The following is a 24,484-nucleotide window of genomic DNA, read 5'->3' on the forward strand; positions in this document are numbered from 1 at the left end:
AAGACAATGATACAATGAGAATCCATACTATACAAAACAAATGAGAGAAGCTTAAGTTGGCCTACCTAGCTACATGATGTTAATGTGATACAGCCTTCGATTTATAATTGACATAGCATGAAAGAACTCCATTTGAACATTTCTAACCACTCGATCCTAACATCATTGACCATTTTTTTTTTTTATGGGTAAGCTGGGGTTAGGCAGACCCCCACCAGATATTTGAAAAGAAACAAGATACAGCAGATAAAAGAGCAACAACCCCAAACACATATGAATGGGAGAAACAAACAGAGACAAAAAGGCTAGAGAGAAGAGAAAAACACCTAAAAAGGCCTAAACAAAATCTAACAACATAAAAAGAAACAAACCAACACACTAAGAAGATCAAGGCAACCAATGATCCACTCCTTTAAGCCTTGAAATTCCTTTGAATGGATCACTGAGGGAAGAGAGGGAAGATTTTCCCTTTTTTCTTAGGGACTGTTTGCCAAGTACCAGATCGAAGATGAAATAATATCTGTGTGGTCGGTCTCCTTTTGAGCGATTGAACAACCTTCAATTTTACCCAATCATTGACCATTTTTAATTAACCAACATCTGCAAGCCCCTGTATCAAACAAAAATGAAACTAATAGTTAAGTGCTACTCTGTTTATCTTTTCATCTCCATGTTTGAGACTACTAAATCAACGGCCCAGATCATGCTAATATCACTTGGATGAACTTGGTTCAGGTGTCTTATTCAAGTCTCATATTAAGGATTCTCATTACATCATTCCTCTCAAAATAAAATAATTTCTATTCTGCGATATGCCTTTTGCGATGGTCCCTAGCAAATTCCTTTTAAGTAATATTTGATTAATTAATAAAGGCAAATAACTAGGGCATTTTGGGTAACCAAAAGTTGAATGGCATTTGTGTAAATATCGACCAAAAATCCAAGAACCGCCTAAAATTATACAATTGCCTACAAAAAAGCAAAAGAAGAGAGAGAGAGAGAGAGAGAGAAATAAAGGCAGCCATGCGAGCAGAGAGATGCTGGGGTCGATCTCCAAAACCGGAGATTCATCCTCTCCTTCTCTTCTTTTTTTAGCAAAAACCTCTCTTTTTCAAAAGAAAAAACCCTAACCCTAATCTCTTCTCATTTTTTGCTGTTGAGAAAATCTTGTTTCAGTAATGGCGGCAAAGGTGTTCGTTTCACCTGCTCCCGATTTTCGAGCTTCGTTTCTCCGTAGGAGTTTGGAGAATCGGAAGACGAGCTTCCAAACCCTAGGTTGCAGAAACGGGCGTTTTGAAGGAATCGTGAGATTTTTTTTTTCCTTTCTTTGATTCTCTGATTGAATTCGGAGATTTGTGGCTTTTCGTTATATGAGAATGTTGATTTTATGGATCTTATAACACGTATGTGAAGTGTTTTCGTTGTTTGGATTTGGTTTTTGAGTAATTTGTGGTATTAGTTTGTGTTAATTTGTTGATTGTTGCGTGGTGGAAGCGAATTTTTATAGTTGTTTGAGATTTTAATTTTATTTGATCTTTACGGATGTCTAATCACAAAAGAGCTGATGCTTAGGATTTTGGGAGGGAAAGATGTCAAGGGGAAAATTCTAACGATTTTAGAAGTGGAGTTGGTGAAAAAGAGAGTATTTAAGTACTTCGTTTCTAATGAATCTCTTTACTTTCTCAGACTCTATAGGATTGACCAATACGCCAAAAACTCCAGAGCTGATAGAACGTGTTGGGCTAAGCCCTTTAAACCTGTCTCATACCAGCCTAGGTCCCACTGAGTCCTATACCCAAGCTCACCTCCACTCAAGACTGTAACATACCACCACACTTCCGCATCAGCCGTCCTCAGCGGCCCATTGTGTGACTGCTTTCACTCTGGCCTTTTTACCCTCCGAAAGTTCATCCATAACTAGAGTAAAAAGATGAGGGCTTAGAGCTGATCCGTAGTGCAATCCTATTGTAATTGAAAACTCATTAGACGTGCTATCCGTGGTTCTGACACTAGTTACTGCTCCATCGTGCATATCCTTAATCACATCAATATATTTAGTAGGCACTTTTTTCCTTTCAAGGACTCACCATATAACACTCCTAGGAACCGTATCATACGCTTTCTCCAAATCAATGAAAATCATATGAAGGTCCTCTTTATTTTCTCTAAATCTCTCCATTAACCACCTAATCAAGAAGATAGCTTCCATAGTCAATCGTCCGGGCATAAAGCCAAACTGATTCTTTGACGCTTTAGTCGTTTTTCTTAGTCAATGCTCAATTACCCTCTCCCAAAGCTCCATGATGTGACTCATTAGCTTAATTTCTCAGTAATTGGTGCAACTCTGAATACCGGCTTTATTCTTATAAATAGTTACTAAAGTACTCTTCCTCCACTCATCAAGCATCTTCTTAGTCTTCAAAATATTGTTAAATAATCTAGTTAAGCAAACCAAACCCACATCACCCAACTCCAAGGCTCAATAGGAATACCGTCAGGCCCCTAGCCTTACCTAATTTCATATTTTTCATAGCTACTCTTACCTCTGATGTTCGGATCCTACAAACAAACCTCCCGTTTGTATCATCAAAAGCATATCAAGTTCTCCCAAATTCGCTACAGGTTCTCCATTAAACAACTTATCGAAGTAACTTCTCCACCTCTCTTTAACCTTGTTTTCTTTTACTAACAATCTTTGATTCCCGTCTTTGATGCATTTTATATGATTTAAGTCCCTACTCTTCCTTTCTCTCATCTTAGCAAGCTTGTATACATCCTTTTCACTCTCTTTCGTCCCTAACCTGTGGTACAAACCCTCATATGCCTTGCCTCTAGCTTCCCTTACCGCCTTCTTAGCTTCTTTTCCAGCCAATTTATACTTCTCAATGTTCTCCTCATTTCTACACTTATGCAAACATTTAAAACACTCTCTTTTAGACATAATCACATTTTGGACCTCCTCGTTCCACCACCACGTGTCTTTAGACGGTAGCCCACTTCCTCTAGATTCTCCAAGTACCTCTCTAGCCACTTTTCTGATATAATTAGACATCTCATTCCACATAATATTAGTCCCCTCGTCCAGACTCCAAGTCCTTCTTTAAGCAGTCTATCCTTAAACATTTTTAGTTTTTTCCCTTTGAGATCCCACTTCCTAGTCCTCTAATGTCTAACATCTCTATCTTTTCTCCTCCAACGTTTGATGCATATATCCAACACTACTAGCCTATGTGATTGTTAATATGGAAACACCTCAGACTTTAGTACTGACAGAAGTCTATTTATTGGCTAGGTTTTAGAGTGACCTACTCACCGAGCTGGAGCTTGTGCAGATCTCATGTACACATGATCACTCGTGGGTCCTTTGCTAACTGTTGATAGAAAGTACATTGCATATGCTTTGGCTGAGCTTCCCTATTCTACTTTTCATCTGTCTTGGATATTTTCTCGCCAGGTTATTTTTAGAGCATCATGTATCTTCTTTAGTAATTTTTTTTAATAGTCAGAAATATCATTAAAAGGTATGAGATGGTCAAAAGATACAAATAGGAAACAAAAAGAATATACAAAAATATACAAGACAAGAGACCCAATATGGCTCAGGGAGGGAGAAAATCATAAAGCTCGAGGGAGCCAAGTGAACTCCGATTCTAGCTAACTTATCCACCTATCCATTAGCCAGTCTCTTAATGTGACAGTAGGAGGTGGAGGAGGATCCTACAATATCTAAAATCTCATTGAAGAGATCCGCAAATCGCCAAGGAAAAAGATGAGAATGGGAGAGCCATTGAATGACGTTGAGAGATTCACCTTCCACCACAACCCGATCGAGATCTACCCCCTCTAATAATTTAATGCCTTGATGAACCGCCCGCACTTCCGCCTCTATGATTTGTGGACACGGACACGAGTGTCACTTGTCGACACTCGACAAGGACATGGAGTGTCGAACACAGCAAACCCCCAAACTTTAGAAACGGGGACACGGCTAAGTTAGAAAGTATATGTAATCATGATTTGTGGATATGGATTCAGGTGTCCAATTTCGACATGGATACGAGCTGTCTAAATAAGGTAAACGCAATATTCAATAAAAAAAAACAGAATGTCACACTTGACACGGTACAAAAACATGTCCACACACCCACATTAAGTCTAACACTTCCAACAATACACGTAAAAGTGTCCAAAGGAGTGTTGACACGTGTGGACACGCGTGTTGTGTCGGACACGGCATGACATGCGAGTCCACAATAAATTCTTAGCTTGTTCAATTTTTATATGCCTGCATGAGTTTTGACTAAAGAGTGATGGAGCAAGTGCAATGGTGCCCTGTATTTCTATAATGTGTAGCGAAAACAATAGCCAAACTTCTTGAGTTCTTCCAATCCATGGTTGTGCACTAATTTGTTTTGTCTCTTTGTTTTGAACTAATTTTTAATCATGAAACAGGGTATTTCGTGGTTGAGTTTTCTTTGTTTTTAGTTTTCATGTCAGTGTTATTGACCTTATCTTAACATGTCAATAATGTTTTGAAAATGTTATAACTGTTCAAGAATTTTCCTTCTCTATAAAAGGGTTTTCCTTCTCATCTAGATATCTCTTTTGGTTTCTTGCTTTTTGCAGGAATGCAGTTTGGCAAAGTCATTGCAGTTCTCTAATGGAAGGTTGATTGCACCAAACTTTAAAGATCACAATATACCTGACTTCTTAGGTACACAGCATGAGCCTGAAATGATTCAAAAATTTGATACAAGGTTACGCATATTCTCAGGCACAGCTAATCCTTCACTTTCACAGGTTTTAGTACTTCTTGCGTTTCCACCATTATTTTCCTAATTTACTGGACAACATTATAGCCATGGGAAGAGATTGTGCTGTTAAGCTTTGGGGTTGCTCTTGGATAGAGCAAAAATATTTTCCATGACAATCTGCTTTTATGGGACTATTTATGAGTTTTCTTTGGCAATTTGTCTTTCAAAGTATTCAAATGGTATCAATATACAATGACTCTGTGTTATGGTTAGGTTATATGTATCATGCTTTGAAAGACAGACTGCGTCCAGTTATTAAACTCTGTCCATGTGAAACCCGATTCAGTTTCGGGGTCTTCTGCTTTCTATAATGGTGGAAGACAAGCAACACTTTAACTTTGCAAAAATTTAAGGCGCATATCCCTATCTTCATATGCACTTGTAATTTCCTTGATTGGTACCTAACTCATTAGAGTTTAGATTTCTTTTTGTATTTGTCATGTGATGCTGGAAGTTTTATGTGACTGACTTCTTTCTGCCTTTTTTTTTTTGCGGTTAGGAAATTGCTTGTTACATGGGTCTGGACCTTGGGAAAATCAAGATAAAGCGTTTTGCTGATGGTGAGATTTATGTTCAACTGCAAGAGAGTGTAAGGGGCTGTGATGTATTCCTGGTGCAACCTACATCCCCCCCAGCAAATGAGAATCTTATGGAACTTTTAATAATGATAGATGCCTGCCGAAGGGCATCTGCCAGAACCATTACAGCTGTCATTCCATATTTTGGATATGCTAGAGCTGATCGAAAGGTATGTACCCTGTTGGTTTCACATGTTTCAATTAATATCAGTCATGCAAAAAGAGGAAATAAATAAACAACCTGCTACTGTTCTGAAATGCCCCCATCACTATACTAGCAGTAACTCCTACAAATGATTTCTCCATGGTTCCACGTGTCTGGAAAGCTATGAAGGAAGGTGAGAGTCACCAGTAAGGAAGGATTCAATCAACCGTTGGTTTCCCTGCCTAGCGGTTCGGTGCTTCATTATGGTTGATGCTCATAATCATCCTATGTCACACTCCTATTTTCAGAATAGGAATTTAGAATTTTCTATCGACACCGAAACTCAATCCATAATTTCCATGAATGAATTAAAAAACAAAGTATGCATCTTCTGTTGCAATTACTTAAGTGCCCTATTCCTGAGACACTCACGTTTTCAGACTCAAGGTCGAGAGTCCATTGCAGCCAAACTTGTGTCGAACTTGATCACAGAAGCAGGTGCCAACCGTGTCCTTTCTTGTGATCTTCATTCTGGGCAGGCAATGGGATACTTTGATATTCCGGTGGATCATGTATATGGACAGGTAATTCTGCTGTATTTCATGTGAAAGATTTTTTACTTATTTTTATTGGGGTAGTTTCATTAGACATATAGTTGACTTCTAGAAGGATTTCAATATGGAGTATATATTTGAGAAAAAAAACTGTTTCTCTGTTTGTTCATATTGTAGCCTGTGATTCTGGATTACTTGGCCAGTAAGATGATCTCTTCAAATGATTTAGTTGTTGTCTCTCCTGATGTTGGAGGTGTTGCTCGAGCACGTGCCTTTGCGAAGAAATTATCTGATGCACCTCTAGCAATTGTTGACAAACGACGTCAAGGACATAATGTTTCCGAGGTATACACTGTTTTCAAGGAATTTGATGAACCTCTATTGGGATCAATCTTTTACAGATATAAGATAAAATCACTGTATGGAAATTTAGGTGGTAAGGAAATAAGAATGTTTCTATATCTTCTATTAAAAGTGTTTATAAAATTACTGTATGGAAATTTAGGTGGTAAGGAAATAAGAATGTTTCTAATATCTTCTATTAGAAGTGTTTATGGTTGCACTGTCTAAAATGTTGTGCTACCTTATTGTAACTGTCTTCACTTCTCCTTCTCAATTTGACTCCTAAGAGTAAGTTTATGGAGCTTTCTTAGATTGAAGTTTACTTGTGGAAAGAATTTGTTTCATTGCTCTGGTTCCATAACAGTTTCCAATGGGGCTACTCATATTGACTTATGTAGGTTATGAATTTAATTGGCGATGTCAAAGGAAAGGTTGCTGTCATGGTGGATGACATGATTGACACTGCCGGTGAGCTGTTGCTAATTGTGTAGTCATATGCATCAATATTTCAGAACAGGGTTTTATGTCCAGAACATTTTTGTATTCTTATCATTTTGAAAAAAAAATTAAATAAATTTAAAAACATTCTTCTATTCTTGATTTGAATATTTGTTTACTGTATGGTCAACTCAGGGACGATTACTAGTGCTGCAGCTTTATTACAGCAAGAAGGGGCAAAGGCAGTTTATGCATGCTGCACACATGCTGTTTTCAGGTGTTCATCTATTTTTCTCATCCATGTATCTTTCACTTACGTCAAGAATTAATGTAACCTTTGTTCTTCATGAATCTGTCAAGAATTACCCATGTAACCTTGTTCTTCATGAATCTGTCAAAATGCCCGACTTCCAAAATTTAGTGAAAATGCCTAATTTCCAAAATTTACTGACAAATGCTCCGAAAAGTTGAAAAATGACTCTAACGCACCTCGTTGCTGAATAGGCTGTTTTGTTAGCTTATTTGGGTCTACTTCAGTCAAAACCTCTGGTCCATGGCATACCTTATAGCCAGGGGCGGAGTCAGGAATTTACACTTGGGGTGGTGGGGGGGGGGCGCACCCCCACGCTATAGATGACAGATCTGCACGTGCTATGTATAGTTAAATGGCTCCTACTCAGTAATTTTGGAATGTTCAACATTAAACCTAAATGACTAAAATGTCAAAATTGTAAGAATATAAATCCCTAAAACTTGTAAACCTAACCAACCGTTGAGTCCTCAACTTAGTTGTAATCCTAACCTACACTCAATCCTCCTTCCATATACTCCCCGAACCCTGCATCTTCCTATATGTATTTTGTGCACTGCGCCACTGCCAATGATGCTTCCTGCAGCCTCACGTTTACTACCCATGATGTTTTTCACCCGCTTCCTCTTTGCTTTCCCCAATGCTCTATCAGTACTTCTTACTTCCCACATTTTATTGCTTTCAACGTCATTTGTTTGCGACTCGGGCAATTATGAAAATTATTATGATTTGGCAGATGTGGTGTGTTCTGATAGTTAACCTAACATTGTGATGTTTAATTTAAACCTGCGGTAGCTGTAAGATCCCACAACGGGGCGTGACAGTGCCCATGGCCATTATGGTTCATGTATAAAAATAATTGCTTTTCTAATCTTTTGTTGTTCTTTTTTTTTTTTTTTGACAATTTTTTCTATTCTTTTCATTTTAATGGAGCTTTTGTTCTCTCAATTGACCTGTGGATATGGTTTTCTTGACATTTCTTTGTAGCCCCCCTGCAATTGAGAGACTGTCTGGAGGCCTTTTTCAGGAAGTTATAACTACGAACACAATTCCAGTAGCAGAACAGAATTACTTTCCTGAGTTAACTGTGCTATCAGTGGCAAACCTCCTTGGCGAGACCATTTGGCGTGTTCATGATGATGGCTCTGTGAGTAGCATTTTTCTATGATATGTCTCGTGTTCCATGTTTCTTTTCTTTCTTTTCTGAAAAAAGTCTTGCTGCATCTTTTTGTCTCCTATTCCCCATTGGTTTTAGTTCAAGGCTCCGGAAATTTGGGTTTGACACTACTATTGAAATTTTCCATGTACCCTTTTGACTTTCCCCTCCTGACTCTGTAATTCTCATATCCTAGAAGTTTGTCACCGAGTTTTAACTTTGGTTTCCCTTACCGGACTATGCATCCAAAATGGCTATAGAAGTTGGGCCTTAATATGACAAACTTTCTTATATATAGCAAAAATATTGGATGAGCGCTGAGTTAACCTTCTTGTTTTTATGGTTGCTAACAAATTTGGGAAATTTTATCATATAAAGGGTTTTATCGACAAACATTTTTATGGTTTTCTTTTGCTACTTGAATCTCTCTTTCATCGTCTTGACCTCAACATCTAGTTTATGTTTGGGTGCAAAGAAGGGGAGTAGAATACCACCAGAGAGAATTTTGTAAATTTAACCCCAGAATAGGATAATAGAGAGGGAAATTTTTGTAAAATTAACCCTTAAGTAGGGTAATTAAGATTAAGATTTTCAATGGCAGTTTTGTAATTAAAATCCATCTGAGCTATAAAGGCCAAAAAAAAAAAATTATTCAGAAGGGGAAATTATAAAAAAAATGCAAAGTTTTGTCTAAATTGTGAATAAAGGGTATTGATTTGAAATTTATAAAAAAGGTGTTGTCAGGTGAGAGAAGATGGCTTTTAAGACAAATATACCCCTCCTACCTCTTTTTTCTCTCCACCTTTTTGCACCTATCCTTATGCACTTATTACCTTCTCACCTACCACCTTCTTCTTCCTCAAGACTTTCTAACGTGGAAAACTCCATGGAAGGGTTTTGAAGGTTGCCATTTACAACAGGGTTTGGTAATCATGAGAGTTTATTCATGATAAACTTATCGAAGCAGTGTTACAAAATGCAAAGAAAATGAATTTTGAGCTTAAAACTGAATTTTGTTGTTTTCCCCATTTTCAAGATAAATCCATTTTCTTTGCATTTTTTTATTCTAAAACATCAAAATCAAGCTTCAATATATGGTTACCTGCACGATACTAAGATCATAATGTATATCCCTATTATCCTTCGAATTTTTACTCAATTTGAAAATAAAAATCTTTGGAATTATCCCTATTCTACTGGCTTCCGTCGGAAGTTCGAACAAAACTTCGGATTTCCGAATGGAAGCCAATATACATAACCAAAATATTGGTTCCATTCAGAAGTCCGAAGGTATGTTCGGACTTCCGACGGAAGACAGTCAAACTTTGTAGTTCGGTAATTGTCATATGTTAGTGCATATTTTGGTTTTTTTTTCGTAATTTTAATACTTTGCTTCCATTTTTTTGTAATTTTTCATTTAAAACATAGCACTTCAGCCACAAATCCGTAATGATTACTATTTTTTGCAATTATGCTTTTGCTAGCTACCTTTACACCCATATTATTTCTGCCAATCTTTACATCAAAGGATGGGCCACAAGCCGAGAAGTTGCCTCGGCAAAGGTGGCTAGCAAATTTCCATACAAAAAAATGGAAATGTTATTCACACTACTATATTTTGATGAGGCACTCCTCATTTAATTAAAAGTACGGTATGGCCCCCCATAGGATGATCCAAAGCGTCAATTAGATGGGTCACAGCCTAAATTGGTTGTGTCCTAAAAATCATTTCCATAGGTTGATCCTAACCCTCCGATCTATAGAGGGTTAGGACCAACCTTCTAACATTCTAATCAGAGGGTTAGGATAAACCTACGGAAATGCTTTTTGGGGCACAACCTATTTAGGCTGTAGCCCATCTAATGGACGGTTTGGATCATCCTATGGTGCGGGCCATACCGTACTTTTAATAAAGTGAGGAGTGTCCTCATCAAAATACGGTAGTGCGGATAACATTTCCCAAAAACATCTTAAAAAATACGGCAAAAATCTGGGTGACACGCGGGTCGACCCGGCCCGTACGGGCCCGGCTTGGGAACCACATTTTCTACCCCAGAACCACTAAGGAACTACATTTTCTACCCCGAAACCACTAGGGAACCAAATTTTATACCTCAGAACCACTAGGGAATCACATTTTATACCCCGGAACCACTAGGGAACAACATTTTCTACCCTGGAACCACTAGAGAACCACATTTTATACTAGGGAACCACATTTTATACCTCGGAACCACTACAGAACCACATTTTATACCCCAGAACCATTACGGAACCACATTTTATACCTCGGAACCACTATGGAACCCCATTTTATGCCTCGGAACCACTAGGGAACCACATTTTATACCCTCGAACCACTACCGAACCACATTTTATGCCTCGGAACCACTAGGGAACCACATTTTCTACCCCGCAACCACTAGGGAAACACATTTTATACCCCGGAACCACTAGGGAACCACATTTTCTACTCAGGACCACTAGGGAACCACATTTTCTACCCCGGAACCACTAGGGAACAACATTTTATACCCCGGAACATCTAGAGAACCACATTTTATACCTCGGAACCACTACGGAACCACATTCTATACTACGGAACCACATTTTATACCCCGGAACCACTAGGGAACCACATTTTATACCCCGGAACTACTAGGGAACCACATTTTCTACGCCGGAAACACTTGGGAACCACATTTTCTACCCCGGAACCACTACGGAATCACATTTTATACCCCGGAATCACTACGGAACCACATTTTATACCTCGGAACACCACATTTTATACCCCAAACCACTAGGGAACCACATTTTCTACTCCGGAACCACTAGGGAACCACATTTTATACCCCGGAACCACTAGGAAACCACATTTTCTACCCCGGAACCACTAGGGAACCACATTTTCTACCCTGCAACCACTAAGGAACCACATTTTATACCCCGGAACTACTAGGGAACCACATTTTCTACTCCGGAACTACTACGGAACCACATTTTCTACTACGGAACCACTAGGAGGGGTATATTTGTCCTAAAAGCCATCTTCTCTCACCTGACAACACTCTTTTTATAATTTTCAAATCACTACCCTTTATTCACAATTTAGACAAAATTTTGTATTTTTTTAATAATTTTTCCTATTCAGAATTACTCATATTTGCATTTAGTTGGGGTAATTCAATGTCCAACTAAATATTGTCATGTTACTGATGCAAGCTTAACCTGTAACAAGTTAAGGAGAATTTTTTAGTGTGAAGTCCAATATTTTTTATTTCTCGAAAAGTATTGTGAGGCCCACTTCATAGGATGATCCAAACCGTTCATTTGTTGGGCCACAACAGGTTGTAGCCTGCAAATCGTCTACATAAGATGATCCTAACTCTCCGATTTGTAGTGGTTTCTATAATGTAAAGTCCCTCTGCAGACCTGAGGGTTAAAATCATCCTATAGAGATGATTTACGGCGTAGAGACTATTTACGTTGTGGCCCGACAAATGAGCGATTTATGATGTGGGTCCGCCGATTTTTTATTTTTATTTTTTTTGAAAAACATTGGACTTCAAATGCACGGGCAGGTGCACACACCCTATAAAATCTCCAAGTTAAGAGCCCCCGTAGCCCTTTATCATACGATGATGAACATAATTGAGGCAGTATTATTATCCAAGCACTTAATTTGCACTATAAGATATTTGATTATCAAGTTCATCAATCGAAACTAAGGGAGATAATAGGATCAGAGCTATAATTGAAAATGTCTGATCAAATATTTCAAGGGGAATGCAGTAACAACAATTTTAGAAAGATGTCTGCCATTCAAGTTCTTAGCTTTGGTAAATTTCAAAGGACAAAGAGCAACCAAATCTCCCATTGCCTGAAAATATTAAGCACAATAGTTCAGTAATTCTCAGACACCCAAGTAACAGTGTAACATGAGGAGTTCTGCACTGCCCAGTTTCACTCAGCCAAGTCAAATATAATTAATAATCTTCCTTGAGGGTGGTAATCAAGGTTCCGAGGTCAACTTTCTAGTTCAGAACACTCCAGATGATTGATGTTGATCTGTATTTATGAACCTGAAAGCCTGATAAACCATCAAGCTATGAACTAAGTTTCCATGAAGGAATTGGAAGTCCTAGGATATTTCCAAATTACCACGGCCTTAACCGACTGTAACAGAGAGCATATCTTTTATAGATTAAAAAGGCTGCTGATATTCGCACTACCATGTTTTGATAATGGGGCGAACTCAGTTTGTCTATTATTATTTAAAAGGCTATTACAATTCCCAAAAAGCATTAGCTGTCAAAGGCTATTACAATTCCCTAAAAGCACCAACTTTCAACTTTCAAAGTACTTGAGAAGGCAAAGGACAAGGTGAGTTCGCCACATTATCAAAATAATGGAAGTGTGAATATCAGTAGCCATTAAAATTCATATTATAGGTTCAAAATCATGGGCAAGATTCAAAATTGAAGAATAAAACAACATATTGATATAATTCATATCATGGACCCAGATCTATGATATGAATTATAAAATTCGATTCTAAACAAAGGCAGGATAAGGTAGATTGTGTCCTTTTCAAGTTCTGCCGTTAAACTATTGGGGAATATCCCTTTCCTGTTGTAGAATTCAGACTTGTAAACAGTGAATTTAATGTTGTAGTCTTGCCTCTGCACTTGCTTGCATGCAGTGCTAATGCGGGTGCTTAAGAGGAAAGAAGAAGAGAAATTAGAAATGAAGAACACAACTTAGAGAAGAAGAAGAAAATGGGAGCAAAGTTCTACCCAATTGATATTCCATCAATTACATAAGTTAATCAACATCCAAAATCCCCTCTAAAGATGGTTTCTAACTCTTTAAATAAATAAGAACCAAAGCAAATTCGTTCAAGCTCCTTCACTAGCTAGCTTAGGGACTAACATAACATTAATTGCATTGAAACTCACTAACTTTGACTGTTTTGGGAACCCACATACACAGTCCACAAAAACTACTATAACTTTCTACCCTCTTCTCCAATTTTCGAGCACAAATACTTGTTGGAAAGATCTCAAAGAGACCTACAACTTTGTAGTTTACCACTTTTCATAATTCTAGCATTTAGAGGTAAAAAAATAGGTTAATAAACGGCCCAGCAACATTACTGCAAGAATGCACCTTGGAACTCCACCAAAAACACCTAGGTTTGACATGGCTGCCATGTTGGAACTGTATCAAGTGCTATGGAGGTATACCTTTTCCCATTGTAGAATTCATACTATAGCTATCAAAAATACCTTTTGCCTTTTCAGTTTATAGAAATCTTCTGCAATATCATGTAGAAAAGTATTGGATTGGATTCCTAATTGTGTTGTCAGTATGTATAAAATAAATGGATTCCTATTACTGTTTTCTACAATAATCTATTCATCTCGGAATATTTTTTTCCCAGGATAAAAACCCTGCAGTATGCATTTGCCCCCCTTATAACGTCAACAGTGGGCAACTTCAACGCTTTTTGACGTCAAATCATGTTAACAGGGGGGCCTACTGCAGGGGGGTGAAAATATCATTGCCCTAAATCTATTCATCCATGCAGTAATTGTCTACTCGGTGTCTTTTTCATTTTGTTTAGTCTTGGGGTAGAAATTAAGTCTGTCTTCCAGCAATGTGAGGGAAATTTTAGAGGAAAACGTGAATTAGAGCAAGAGATGAGTTTCTCTTAGGCGGATACAAGAGAGTGAAAAGGGTAAAAATTCTTGTTTCTAGGTTGGCAATTTTCATTCGAACTGCCCTGAAGGTTGTTCCTTTATCCTTTTGTTCTTGTATGATTCTATCTTGTTCTTCTGACTATAGTTTTAAAACTCCCTCACATTGTCACGGAGTCCCTCGAGTTGGACTCCCTTTTACCTTGGCTGCATCTGTGTCCGAGTCCGCATTTTACCCTCCAAAGTCAATCAAAACTTCTTTGACCCTCCCGAGTTATGACTGCATTAACCGAGTACTCAGCCTCGTCAGCCGACTACATGACCGTGCCGAGCCGGCTACGAATTTCTTCAGCCAAGTTTTGACCTGCATTCGCGTTTTGAAACACTGAGTTCTGACCATCTTGGTTGTGGGGTCTCTCTCTTTCTTGATTTTAATTTTTAAAAATTCACCATTAAAAATAATAATAATTCAAACTCCAAAATTTTGCGACCGAAAGACTTATAAAATGTAGAAAAAAATTGACACTCGGATTCATTGTAAATACTCTACTTGCATGTCTCTGTCCATATCATGTCTATTGCGGGTCCAAAATGAGGCCAAATCAAATCCTAGTTGACTCAGCACGGTGCAGTCGAGTACTTGCTTGACGCAGTCATAACTCAAGCGAGACAAAGGAGTTTTGACAAAAAAAAAGGGCCAAGGTAAAAGGGAGTCGACTCGGAGAGTATACGATGATGAGGGTAGTTCTGAAACAACAGTAGCAACTGCGAAGCAGACTGACACCCAGATTAGAAGAGATAGCATATTTTGGACCTGCACTTCTCGAGGGGGAAAGGAAAATTCGGGTGCAATTTTCGTGTGGGAACCTTCTTTTTTTTTTTATGGGAAAGCTGGGGTTAGGCGGGACCCTACCAGTGTATTAATTAAAATAAAAGGATATTACATTTGAGTTCAGCCAGCCCAATCCTTAGGGGGCCATGCATAAAGGAGAGGAGGAATCTAATAGGCACTAGTACCCTTGATTACAAACATCAAACATAGATTTAGGATCTAGGAAAGGGAACTAGAATTGAGACTTAGGCAAGGAACATTCCAAGCTGCTATTGATGTCATGTTGAAATCGGCAATTGGGTTTAGGGTCTTCCTCATTGGCAGCAGTCGAACATGTAATATCTCTCACTTAGTCTCCTTTGTCGCGAATAGGGTCTATCAGTTTATGGATAGAACCACGCCTGAACATTACGGAGTTGTAAACCACATCTTGTTGTATCTCATAGAGATGATTAACTCTATACCATTATTGGGCTGCCTTGTCCCTGTCGTTGTAATTTGTTCAGTCATCAATGAAATCGTTATCTTGTCCCTGGAGTCTCTCCATTGCAAATTGGGTCTTCACCACCACCATTCTCAATTTTCTTGGTTAAGTTTGATTTTCACTTTGTTCATTGTAAAGTAACATGTAAGGATCTAGATGTTTAATTTCTTTCAAAGTTGCCTCAGTTTCCCACCGCATATTTCCTAATGTAACTAGGAGAGTGTGTGTGTGTGTGTGTGTGAGAGAGAGAGAGAGAGAGAGAGAGAGAGAGAGAGAGAGAGAGAGGTAGGTTTCTCTTGGGGCTTTCTCAGGTTTTTCTCGTGTACGATCTTAGTTGGGAAGCAAGGAAAGGGTTGTGGGTTTGTGGGTTTCAGATTAAATCTATTATCATCTTTGTAATTTTGTTTCCTCACAGTGGAAGATGGTTGTGGAAGATGGTGTTCTCTCCGTGGACGTAAGCGTCTTGGCCGAACCACGTAATCTCAGTGATCATCTTGTGGTTTGTCTCTATTTCTACTTTTTCGCTTATCTGTGCACAATTCGATCGGATTTGCCAAGGCGGATTTTTCAACAGGTGCAATCTCCCAACTATCCAAACATAATCAAAGATTGAGTGTGCTCCCGATAGCATAAAAATTTGGATATAATCTTGTATTATTTCTTTTTTTTCAGTTATCCATCATTACCTATCTGTAATCCAAGACCTTTTGTAATATCATCCTCTCTTGACAAATACAACTCCTCTCCCATGCAAAGCCGGAAGAGAATCACTAAAATCTCAAGATCCAAACCTTAACAAAGAAGACAAAAAATTTACATGGTTTGTCACATTCTATGTTCATGGGCAAAGGCAATCTAAGAGCTTCCATGACAAGCTCCATTACAAAGTAAAAGATATCCAAAAGGTCTAAGACCAAGACCGTGTATTAATTGGTTTGAATCATTCAAATAAGTGAACCCCTCATATATACTTTTGTGCAAAAATACAAGTGCACCTACCATAACAACTCTGGTGGAACGCTTCAATAGTGTTTGACCTCACTGTAATACAATGAGGCACCTCCATTACGGCAATGTGCATCCCACCTTTGATCGATTTAAACAGTCCAATTCATAGACCTAATGGCCCAAAAAATCACGATAATCATTCAATCTTAACATCCAATAATGTTTATTTTAATTGTTGAACATGGATTATTAAAAACTAAATATAGGTAATGATTCATATTCAAAGGCAAAGAATCTCATTACTATATGTTAGGATGGCATTACCTCAATCCTAACCCAACCCGTCTAACCCGATTTTCCAAATCAGGCCGAGTTAGGTTCAGGTTGGCCCTTGGCCAAAAACAAAAAAACATACAAAAAAAATTTATGCTGCATTCAGGATTAGGTCCAGATCGCAATAAAATCATGATATAATCAGGGTCGAGGTCGGGTCGATTTGCACATGGCCTCAATCCTAACTCAACCCAAAATTAAAACAGGTTAGAATTTTCCAACCCAACCCGATCGAAAATCTGGTTGAACCCATCAGCTTAGGGTTGAGACCAGCCCAAGTTGCACCCCTAATAGGATATCCAAAGCAAGAACTATAAAATGGACGGCTCATATGAATCAACAAATAGGACCCACCATCCTCCTTACACGAGGATTCCTTTCACACCTAAGCTCATCTATGTGCACAGATGATGTGTGTGGATGTAGTGTTCCTCCCTTTCCCATGTGCAAATAATTATGGGGGTGAAATCACCAAAGCTGACCCTTTGGCCACCTTTTCAAAGGCACCAAACGAATGAATTGCTTATTCAGCCTCAATCAAAAGATGAAAATGTATAGGCCATGTCATGTTAGAAAAGCAAAATAATTCAAGTACACTAAATAAAGATAAGTCTCCGATCCACACACCTTAGCAGAGGAATAAATAAAGATACAACTCTGATGAGAAATATCAGACCTCACCTTAGCTAAGGAAAAAAGATAGAGATCTTATTCTGTTATCAAGATACATGTCACCTTTCTCCTTAGAAAACTTATGTCTAAAAGAAATATATATCCTTGTGTTTATGTAATAGAAAAATGAAAGGTCTGAGAAGGACTCTTAACCTTTTACATGATGATGACAGAAGAATGTTATGATAGAATGATTGGGAAGCAATGTTTAAGGCAAGTAATAGGCTGCGTTTGGATTGTGGGAATCGGAATTGGCTTCCTATTCCAATTTTCCCGCAAACAAAATGGAAAAAAAATTAGTTAAAAAAATTCCAATAAAGATTTAATTGAATCAGAATACCGCACTCGGGGTGGGAAAGACATTCCGGTGTTTTTCCTCCATTTAAATTCTTCCCTGGTGTCAATTTCTCCCCCTGATTCCATTCTTCTTTTTTGAACCAGACGTCGGAATCGGGTGGAATTGGAATAAGATGTTGATTCCTGCGGCTGATTCCGGAAATCTAAAACTCACTGTAAGATGAAATCTAGGTTTAAGAAGGGAGAAACCGTCGAGTCCAAAACCAATTAAAGTTAAAGTCCACTTTAATTGGTTTTGAGTCCAATAATTGGTTTTGGACTCACAATCAGTTGTCATAATCGTGAATTAATAGATTCTGATATTACATTTTCATTACATGTCCTGCTTTGATGATTCCGGTGTTTTTCTTCTGCTTTGATGATTCAGTACATTCTGATGAAACGACAAATATAAACTAATTATTGGTTTATTTTGGATACCAACTTTATTCTGTTAGATGGGAAAAAAAGAAGAAACGCTCAAATAAGCAAAAGCAGCCCAACTGCCCATATAACAATATAATGAGAATTTATATGATGGGTGGCCATGAAAACACGTGAAGTCCCTAAAAAAGTAGGTACGGCCCACTTTTTTCGATGATCCAAACCGTTCATCTGTTTGGGCACAACATAAATAGGTTGTGCACCAAAGATCATTTCCATAGGATGATCCTAACCCTCCGATCTGAACTGATCTGAAAATTGAGATTTCCAAAAATCATTTATGGAATCTTCTACAGATCGGAGGGTCAGGATCATCCTATGGAAATGATTTTTGGGGCACAACCTATTTATGTTGTGCCCAAACAGATGAACGGTTTGGATCATTTTAAAAAAGTAGGCTGTACCTACTTTTTTCAGACTTCACATGTTTTCACGGCCACCCATCATATAAATTCTCACAATATATAAGTTGTGATTCTGCATTTGGCATAAAAATATCTATTTATTCTTTTTCTTGTAAACTTCTCATCTATTTCGCTTTGTAACGTTAACTTAATATATTTTGTAAGGGAAAAACAGCAAAAATAAAATAAAATGAAAACACACACACACACACTCTTTTTGCTTTTAATTTCTTGTAAATTTGATATACCATATGTTTAGGGAAAACTGTTCGTGAGCTTGAGCTCATATAGCTTGTATGAGCTAGAGTGCCACGAAAACATGGGTCCCACATTTTTTGGGGTGATCCAAACTATTCATTTGGAAGGCCTTTACATAGATAGGGCGTGTACTTAAAATCAAGTCCATAGGATCATCCTAACCCATCCATAAGTGGAGAGAAAATGGATAGGCATTGTTTGTCAACAAATCTGCCCATTTTTTCCCTCTACTTTGGAGGGGTTAGGATGATCCAATGGACCTGAATTTTGGTACGCACCCTATCTATGTAAAGGCCTTCCAAATGAATGGTTCGGATCACCACAAAAATGTGGGACCCATGTGTTTGAGCACTCTAGCTCATATAAGCTTATATGAGCTCAAGCTCACGAACAGTGTCCCCATATTTTTAAAGGGGGGACAACAAAAAAGAAAAAAATTGAAATCATGTTCTTGCAAAAACTTCGTATGTGAAAAAGTCATCTTTTTGAGGTGAAAAAAAGGCGACTTCGTGCGCTCCCTCCCTAGGGATTTCGCCTAGGGAGGGTGGCGGTCTCTCTCTCTCTCTCTCTCTCTCTCTCTCTCTCTCTTTGGAATCCCACCCTCTCGTCTCTCCCCATTGCTGCTTTTTTTAGTCTCGCCCTTTCTTTCTCGTCCCTCCCATTGTTAGCAAAAGATGAGCTGTGGAGGTCAAATTGGGAACCATGGAGGCCAGATCTGGAGTCAAGGGCTGTGGAGGCTGGATTTGGAGCCGTGGAGGCCGGATCTGAAGACATGGAGGCCGTGAAGCTGGATCTGGAGCCGAGAAAAACCGTGGAGGTTGCCGGAGGCCGTGAAAGGCTGTGGGGTGCTAGACCTGGAGCTGTGGAAGGCCAACTATAGGCGGTGCGAGGCCGTGGAGGCCGTGGATTATATGATCTGTGAGGATGTGGATCGCCGAACTTAGCAATGGGGTTGCTGCTTTGATCGTAGGAGGCTGTGGTCTTCGGAATCAAGATCGTGGGTGGTTGCCTGAGGACGGGTGTGATGGCCAATGACAATGGAGGTGGCCGAATTCTTGATAACGTTGGTAGTGGTTGAGACTCCCCCAACGGAGATGACTTTTGTGGATGGGATGTAGAAGGGATTGGAGGTGGTGACCGTGGAGAAGGGGGTGGTCGTCAGCGGGGAGGATGACCCGCTAGGTTTTGGTGGTGGTACGATGTGGAGGCCGCCGGAGATCCAACGGTGTTATTAGGTGGTTGGCTATCATGCACGGTAGGGGCGCACAATAACTCTGGACCTTTAAGTGGGATTTTTGAAAATCAAATTCGGAATGTGGTGGAGAAGTCTGTGTGACGTGGCAGGTCACGATCTTGACTTTGTGGGCCTCACAATATGGCACTTTTTGTTGAATTTGTTACAATTGAGGTTATTGGGTAATATAAGGGGTAATGAGCTTTTCTTTTGGGCCAAGGAGAATGCTCTTGGGCAATTCATACTATGTAAATCTGGTGGGACTACTGGTCCCCATTGTAAATTTCGCTAGTATGAATATATTTGTCAATTTTTAAAAAAAAAACTTCGTATGTGTGTCTGAGCAATGCTAAAGTGAATTGCGCCCATGCAAAAACCAGCTGCAAAGGTGCCACCAGTGGAGATCCACATCATCAAAGTGCATTTATGATAGCATTGAAAAATGTAAAAGTAATGGAATAATTAATATGCTTTGATGACTCGGATCCAATAGGGGCTCCCTTGTGGGGATTTTTGCATGGTCTTTCTTTAGGAATCCCTAGGCTATCACATCCCATTGCTCTTAGGATTAGGAGATATCTTCAATAGCATAATTCTTGATTCGTATGATCTGACAATCTTCATCAGAGCATCTGGTACTTGAATACCCTCGTGATATACATGGAACCTATCATACTCGACTAGAAAATATGTGGTTTGTAAATAATGAAATGGTTCCCTAGCTAAATTCATTAGATTATGAAGAAAATTTCTCCAACTTACTTAAAAAAGAAGAAACTCACATGTGAGTAAATGAGAACAAGCAACCTAGAAAATTTATATTAATTTTACTTGGACTTCTCAATAATGATGATTGATTCATGTGGTTATTCTAATTGAAACAAGAAATCAAAAGGTGAGCTCCAAAAGAATTCTCAAACCTATATAAAGTCGAGTTACTTGGACTCCTTTGTTGATGACCATTTTATTCTAGAGAATATGGAAAAGAAAGTGAGGTATTCCAATCTTCCATGTGATTTGATATATCTTCAGTACAAGCTAAAGTTGGTTTAGGATTTACCTACTCTTACTGATCTTCATGCTTTCTTTCCTTTTTTATAAGATTCTCTCCCCATTTCAAATGTCAGAAGAAAAACACTCAAACTTCTCTTCCCCTATTTCCTTTACAACTATCCTCGAAAGGCCTAGGATTATTCTCCTTGTCAATCCCTCACCCTCTGCCTAGTGCTCATAAACTATTTGATCACCCAAATTTGGTATACAAACCATCTTTGTCCATAATTTCTGCATGAAATCATAGATCTGAACCGTTCAATTAAAGAGCACAAGATTCAGGCACTTCCCATTGATCTTGATGTACAATTGATGGGCCTGCAATTCGAACACACATTGATCCTGACCATCCAATCAATGGGGGAAATAGGTAAATTAAACTGGCCAAATTAAATGTATGATATTGAATGGTACGTGATCGTATAATTGTCCTTTTGGGCGACCCGACCCATTGAGACCAATTAGCTTGAATCCGAAGTGAAATCTTATTCACAAGATTGAGACACAGTAAAAATCAACTGCTTAAAGACATTTTAGAGGATACCTTCTTCATCATTCTTAATCAGAGGACTATAATCATCAAGTAAGGGTGGCACCAAGGGCAATACCCTGGACCCATCGCCGTACAAGTGACAATGGATCCATTACTACAGTAAATATTTTCCTGGGCTCTAATTGTTTCAATGTAAAATGGGCGTAAGACAAATTTCATGCCCATTTTAAGGCTCTTGTTCTTTCAACGTAAAATGGGTGTAAAACAAATTTCACATCAATTTTTCAACTTAAAAATGGATATATTGTTTTACGCCCGTCCAAAGAAACAGGACCTTAGGTGCTGTTTATTTCGACGTAAAATGGACGTAAAATAAATTGCATTTTACACCCATTTTTTTAATGAGGAAGTCTAAACTGAAGGGAGCCCTTGCAAAAAAGAGGTGAAAGGGCTCCTCCATTGGCTGCACATCACCATCATGCAACCAATGGGGAGCCCTTTCACCTCTTTTTTGCAAGGGCTCCCTTCAGTCTAGAATTCCTCTTTTTTAATTGGCTTATGTTTCTTTGGACGTAAAACAAATTTTAAGAAACATCCATTCTGAGTAAAAATAAATGGACCCTTAGACGAAAACAATAATTGTTCAAAAGATTTTTCTCAACGGCAAGGGTAGTTTCGTTATTTAGTCCAAATTTGAGTGCTAAGTATAAATCTAACCATATATAAAGGCATGGCGAGGGTAGTTCGTGGTCCTAACCCTATAGGGTGCACACAAAAAAATCCCTCCAATCCTTTATGATTTTGCAATGAAGACACCATGGCAGAGCTCCAACTCCCCTAAGCTCAAAACCCTTTTCCAATCTCACATCTTCAAGCACTTGTGTCATGTGGTCCGAGCAATCAGCAAAGCAAAATCCATGGTCATATATCTCCTCAACAAGAACAAAATTATCTATGATAAAGATAAGAAGAAGTTCTACACTTCATTTAGGTTACACCACAATTGGTCTTCCTCACATGTGCTACCCATGCCGGAGCCGATCTCTGGAGGGTTCGACGCGGGTCCGGATTACTACGATTCTACGTGGAATTCAGTCATTTGTATGGAAGATTCCGGCGAGATCGACATGGAACCACCAATATCAAGGTACCCTCATTGGCTAAAAGAGAAGACGCCAGAGAATGAGGAAGAATCCGGCGAGATTGATCGGCTTGCCGACATGTTTATTGCAAGTTGTCATGAGAAATTTAGGTTGGAGAAACAAGAGTCTTATAGGATGTACCAAGAAATGCTGGCTAGAAGTATGTGATGGATGTTTCATTGTTGGTTAATTGGGTCTTTTTGTGGGGATGGAGTAAGGAAAGATTGGTTGTAGAGTGGGTTGATCTTTGTTTCTTTATTTTTTTTCCTTATCTTTTTCTTTATGGGCTGTGGAGAATATTTTGAGTTCACTTCGAAATGATGCCGGTTTCAAGGTAGTTACTGGTAAGATTGAGCATAAAAGACCCCTGTATTTAGATTTTAGGACGTATAGCCAACTGTTTATTTTATTTTATTTTCTTGATGGGTGTGGAGAAAACTGTAAACCACCTCAAAGGATGGGTTGTAATCAGTAAGTTCTGAGCTTCTATGGCATAATTTAACTACAAATATTGGAAAAGATGGAATGTTAGTGATAATTAACTTCTAATCTTTTGAGTTAAATTTCAAATTCATAACACCTCTCTCTCTCTCTCTCCCCTTTTATTCAAAGATGTTGATTTCCTTTAATTGATAAGATACTTCTCTTTTGGGCTAAAAGAAAGTTATTGGGGTCCTACAGGTGTCTTAAAAGGGCAAACTTCTCTCAGTGTAGAGCTGCACATTTCCAAGGTCATGCATCCCACAGTGAAACTACCCTATATGTCATACAAAGTTGTTGAGCGATGGAGTAGCAACCATCAACTACAGTACGTAACTGAGACTATTATGTTTTTGTAGGTGAGGGTAGGTAAAAGGCTCTAATTGAATACTGTCATCATATTTTTTGGTGTTCTCTAACATGGGTTATTGTTAAGTTACATAAGCTTTTTGACTTTGAGACACAGAGAGAGAGAGAGAGAGAGAGAGAGAGATTATTTTTTAACTATCTTTCTTGGGCATGATATGAATGCGTGTAAAATAATGTGCACCCCATCAAAACATGAGGTGTAAAATGATGGGCCCCACTCTATTCATGGATTTGGGTGAAGATGGTGGCCCACTCATGGAAGTAAAATGGTGGGCCCACTATATGCATGGGTTTGTGTGAGTGATGGACCTCACCTTATCAAACCAAGTGTTGTAAAGTGAGGTGCCCCACCAATGCTATGCATTATGTGTAAGGGTATCAATTTTGGCTCGGGCTCGGAAGCTCGCTCGAGCTTGGCTCTAATCCTTAACGAGCCGAGCCGAGCCCGAGTTAGGCCAGGCTCGGCTCGGCTCGTTAAGAATTTAATATATTTAAATATATATATTATATGTTAATATATACATTGAAAGGGTTGTTCATGGAGTGAAAGCGGGGGGCAAAATATGTCACTTCATTTTTGGAACCCCATTTGTTACTAGGACCACCCCCCATAGTGTAAAAAAAGTAGTCAAATTACACTAGTAGGCTGTCCAGGGGAAGATGAGGGGTGTGAACATAATATAACCCGAGCTCGGTAAGGCTCGCGAGCCTGACCGAGCCGAGCAGAGCCCGAGGTTGGTTCGAGCCCGAGCCGAGCCGAGCCTGGCCAAGCTCGGCTCAGCTCGTTTACAGCCCTAATTATGTGTAAAAATTTTACTATAGAAAAATTCTATTAAAAAATCTCTGTAGAAAAGGTTTTCCAATAATTTTTTTCTTGAAAAGGAAACGAATGAGAATGGAAAGAAACATGATTAGTATATATTATAGGGGATTTGCTAGCGTTTTTGCGGATGCCTGTTGCAT

General features: G+C 38.8%; 2 protein-coding genes across 3 annotated transcripts; both read left to right on the forward strand.

The window, feature by feature from the left end:
- The first annotated feature begins 987 nt into the window (after positions 1–987).
- LOC143846631 (ribose-phosphate pyrophosphokinase 1) lies at positions 988–8,658 on the forward strand. Of its 2 annotated transcripts, XM_077355122.1 has the most exons (8): positions 988–1,304; positions 4,627–4,800; positions 5,314–5,562; positions 5,978–6,121; positions 6,269–6,436; positions 6,832–6,901; positions 7,067–7,148; positions 8,169–8,658. In XM_077355122.1, the coding sequence occupies exons 1-8, from the start codon at positions 1,179–1,181 to the stop codon at positions 8,347–8,349; spliced, it is 1,194 nt and encodes a 397-aa protein (XP_077211237.1). In that variant the 5' UTR covers positions 988–1,178; the 3' UTR covers positions 8,350–8,658. The 2 variants fall into 2 exon arrangements, with proteins under 2 accessions (XP_077211237.1, XP_077211238.1); XM_077355123.1 differs by lacking the exon at positions 988–1,304 and having other exon boundaries at positions 4,627–4,714.
- A 13,635-nt stretch (positions 8,659–22,293) lies between these two features.
- LOC143846586 (uncharacterized) lies at positions 22,294–23,191 on the forward strand. Its single transcript, XM_077355060.1, has one exon. The coding sequence runs from the start codon at positions 22,337–22,339 to the stop codon at positions 22,838–22,840; it is 504 nt and encodes a 167-aa protein (XP_077211175.1). The 5' UTR covers positions 22,294–22,336; the 3' UTR covers positions 22,841–23,191.
- The last annotated feature ends 1,293 nt before the right edge of the window (positions 23,192–24,484 follow it).

Source organism: Tasmannia lanceolata, unplaced genomic scaffold, assembly GCF_043159265.1.
Source record: "Tasmannia lanceolata isolate RefF3 unplaced genomic scaffold, GAP_Taslan_0.1 ptg000015l, whole genome shotgun sequence".
Classification (NCBI taxonomy): Eukaryota; Viridiplantae; Streptophyta; class Magnoliopsida; order Canellales; family Winteraceae; genus Tasmannia; species Tasmannia lanceolata.

Bases quoted from the DNA above. Each gene is read 5' to 3' on its own strand.
- LOC143846631 (XM_077355122.1), top strand. From the start codon at position 1,179: ATGGCGGCAAAGGTGTTCGTTTCACCTGCTCCCGATTTTCGAGCTTCG. The intron at 1,305-4,626 runs GTGAGATTTTTT...TGCTTTTTGCAG, and splicing joins ACGGGCGTTTTGAAGGAATC to GAATGCAGTTTGGCAAAGTC. The intron at 6,902-7,066 runs GTGAGCTGTTGC...TGGTCAACTCAG, and splicing joins TGACATGATTGACACTGCCG to GGACGATTACTAGTGCTGCA.
- LOC143846586 (XM_077355060.1), top strand. From the start codon at position 22,337: ATGAAGACACCATGGCAGAGCTCCAACTCCCCTAAGCTCAAAACCCTT.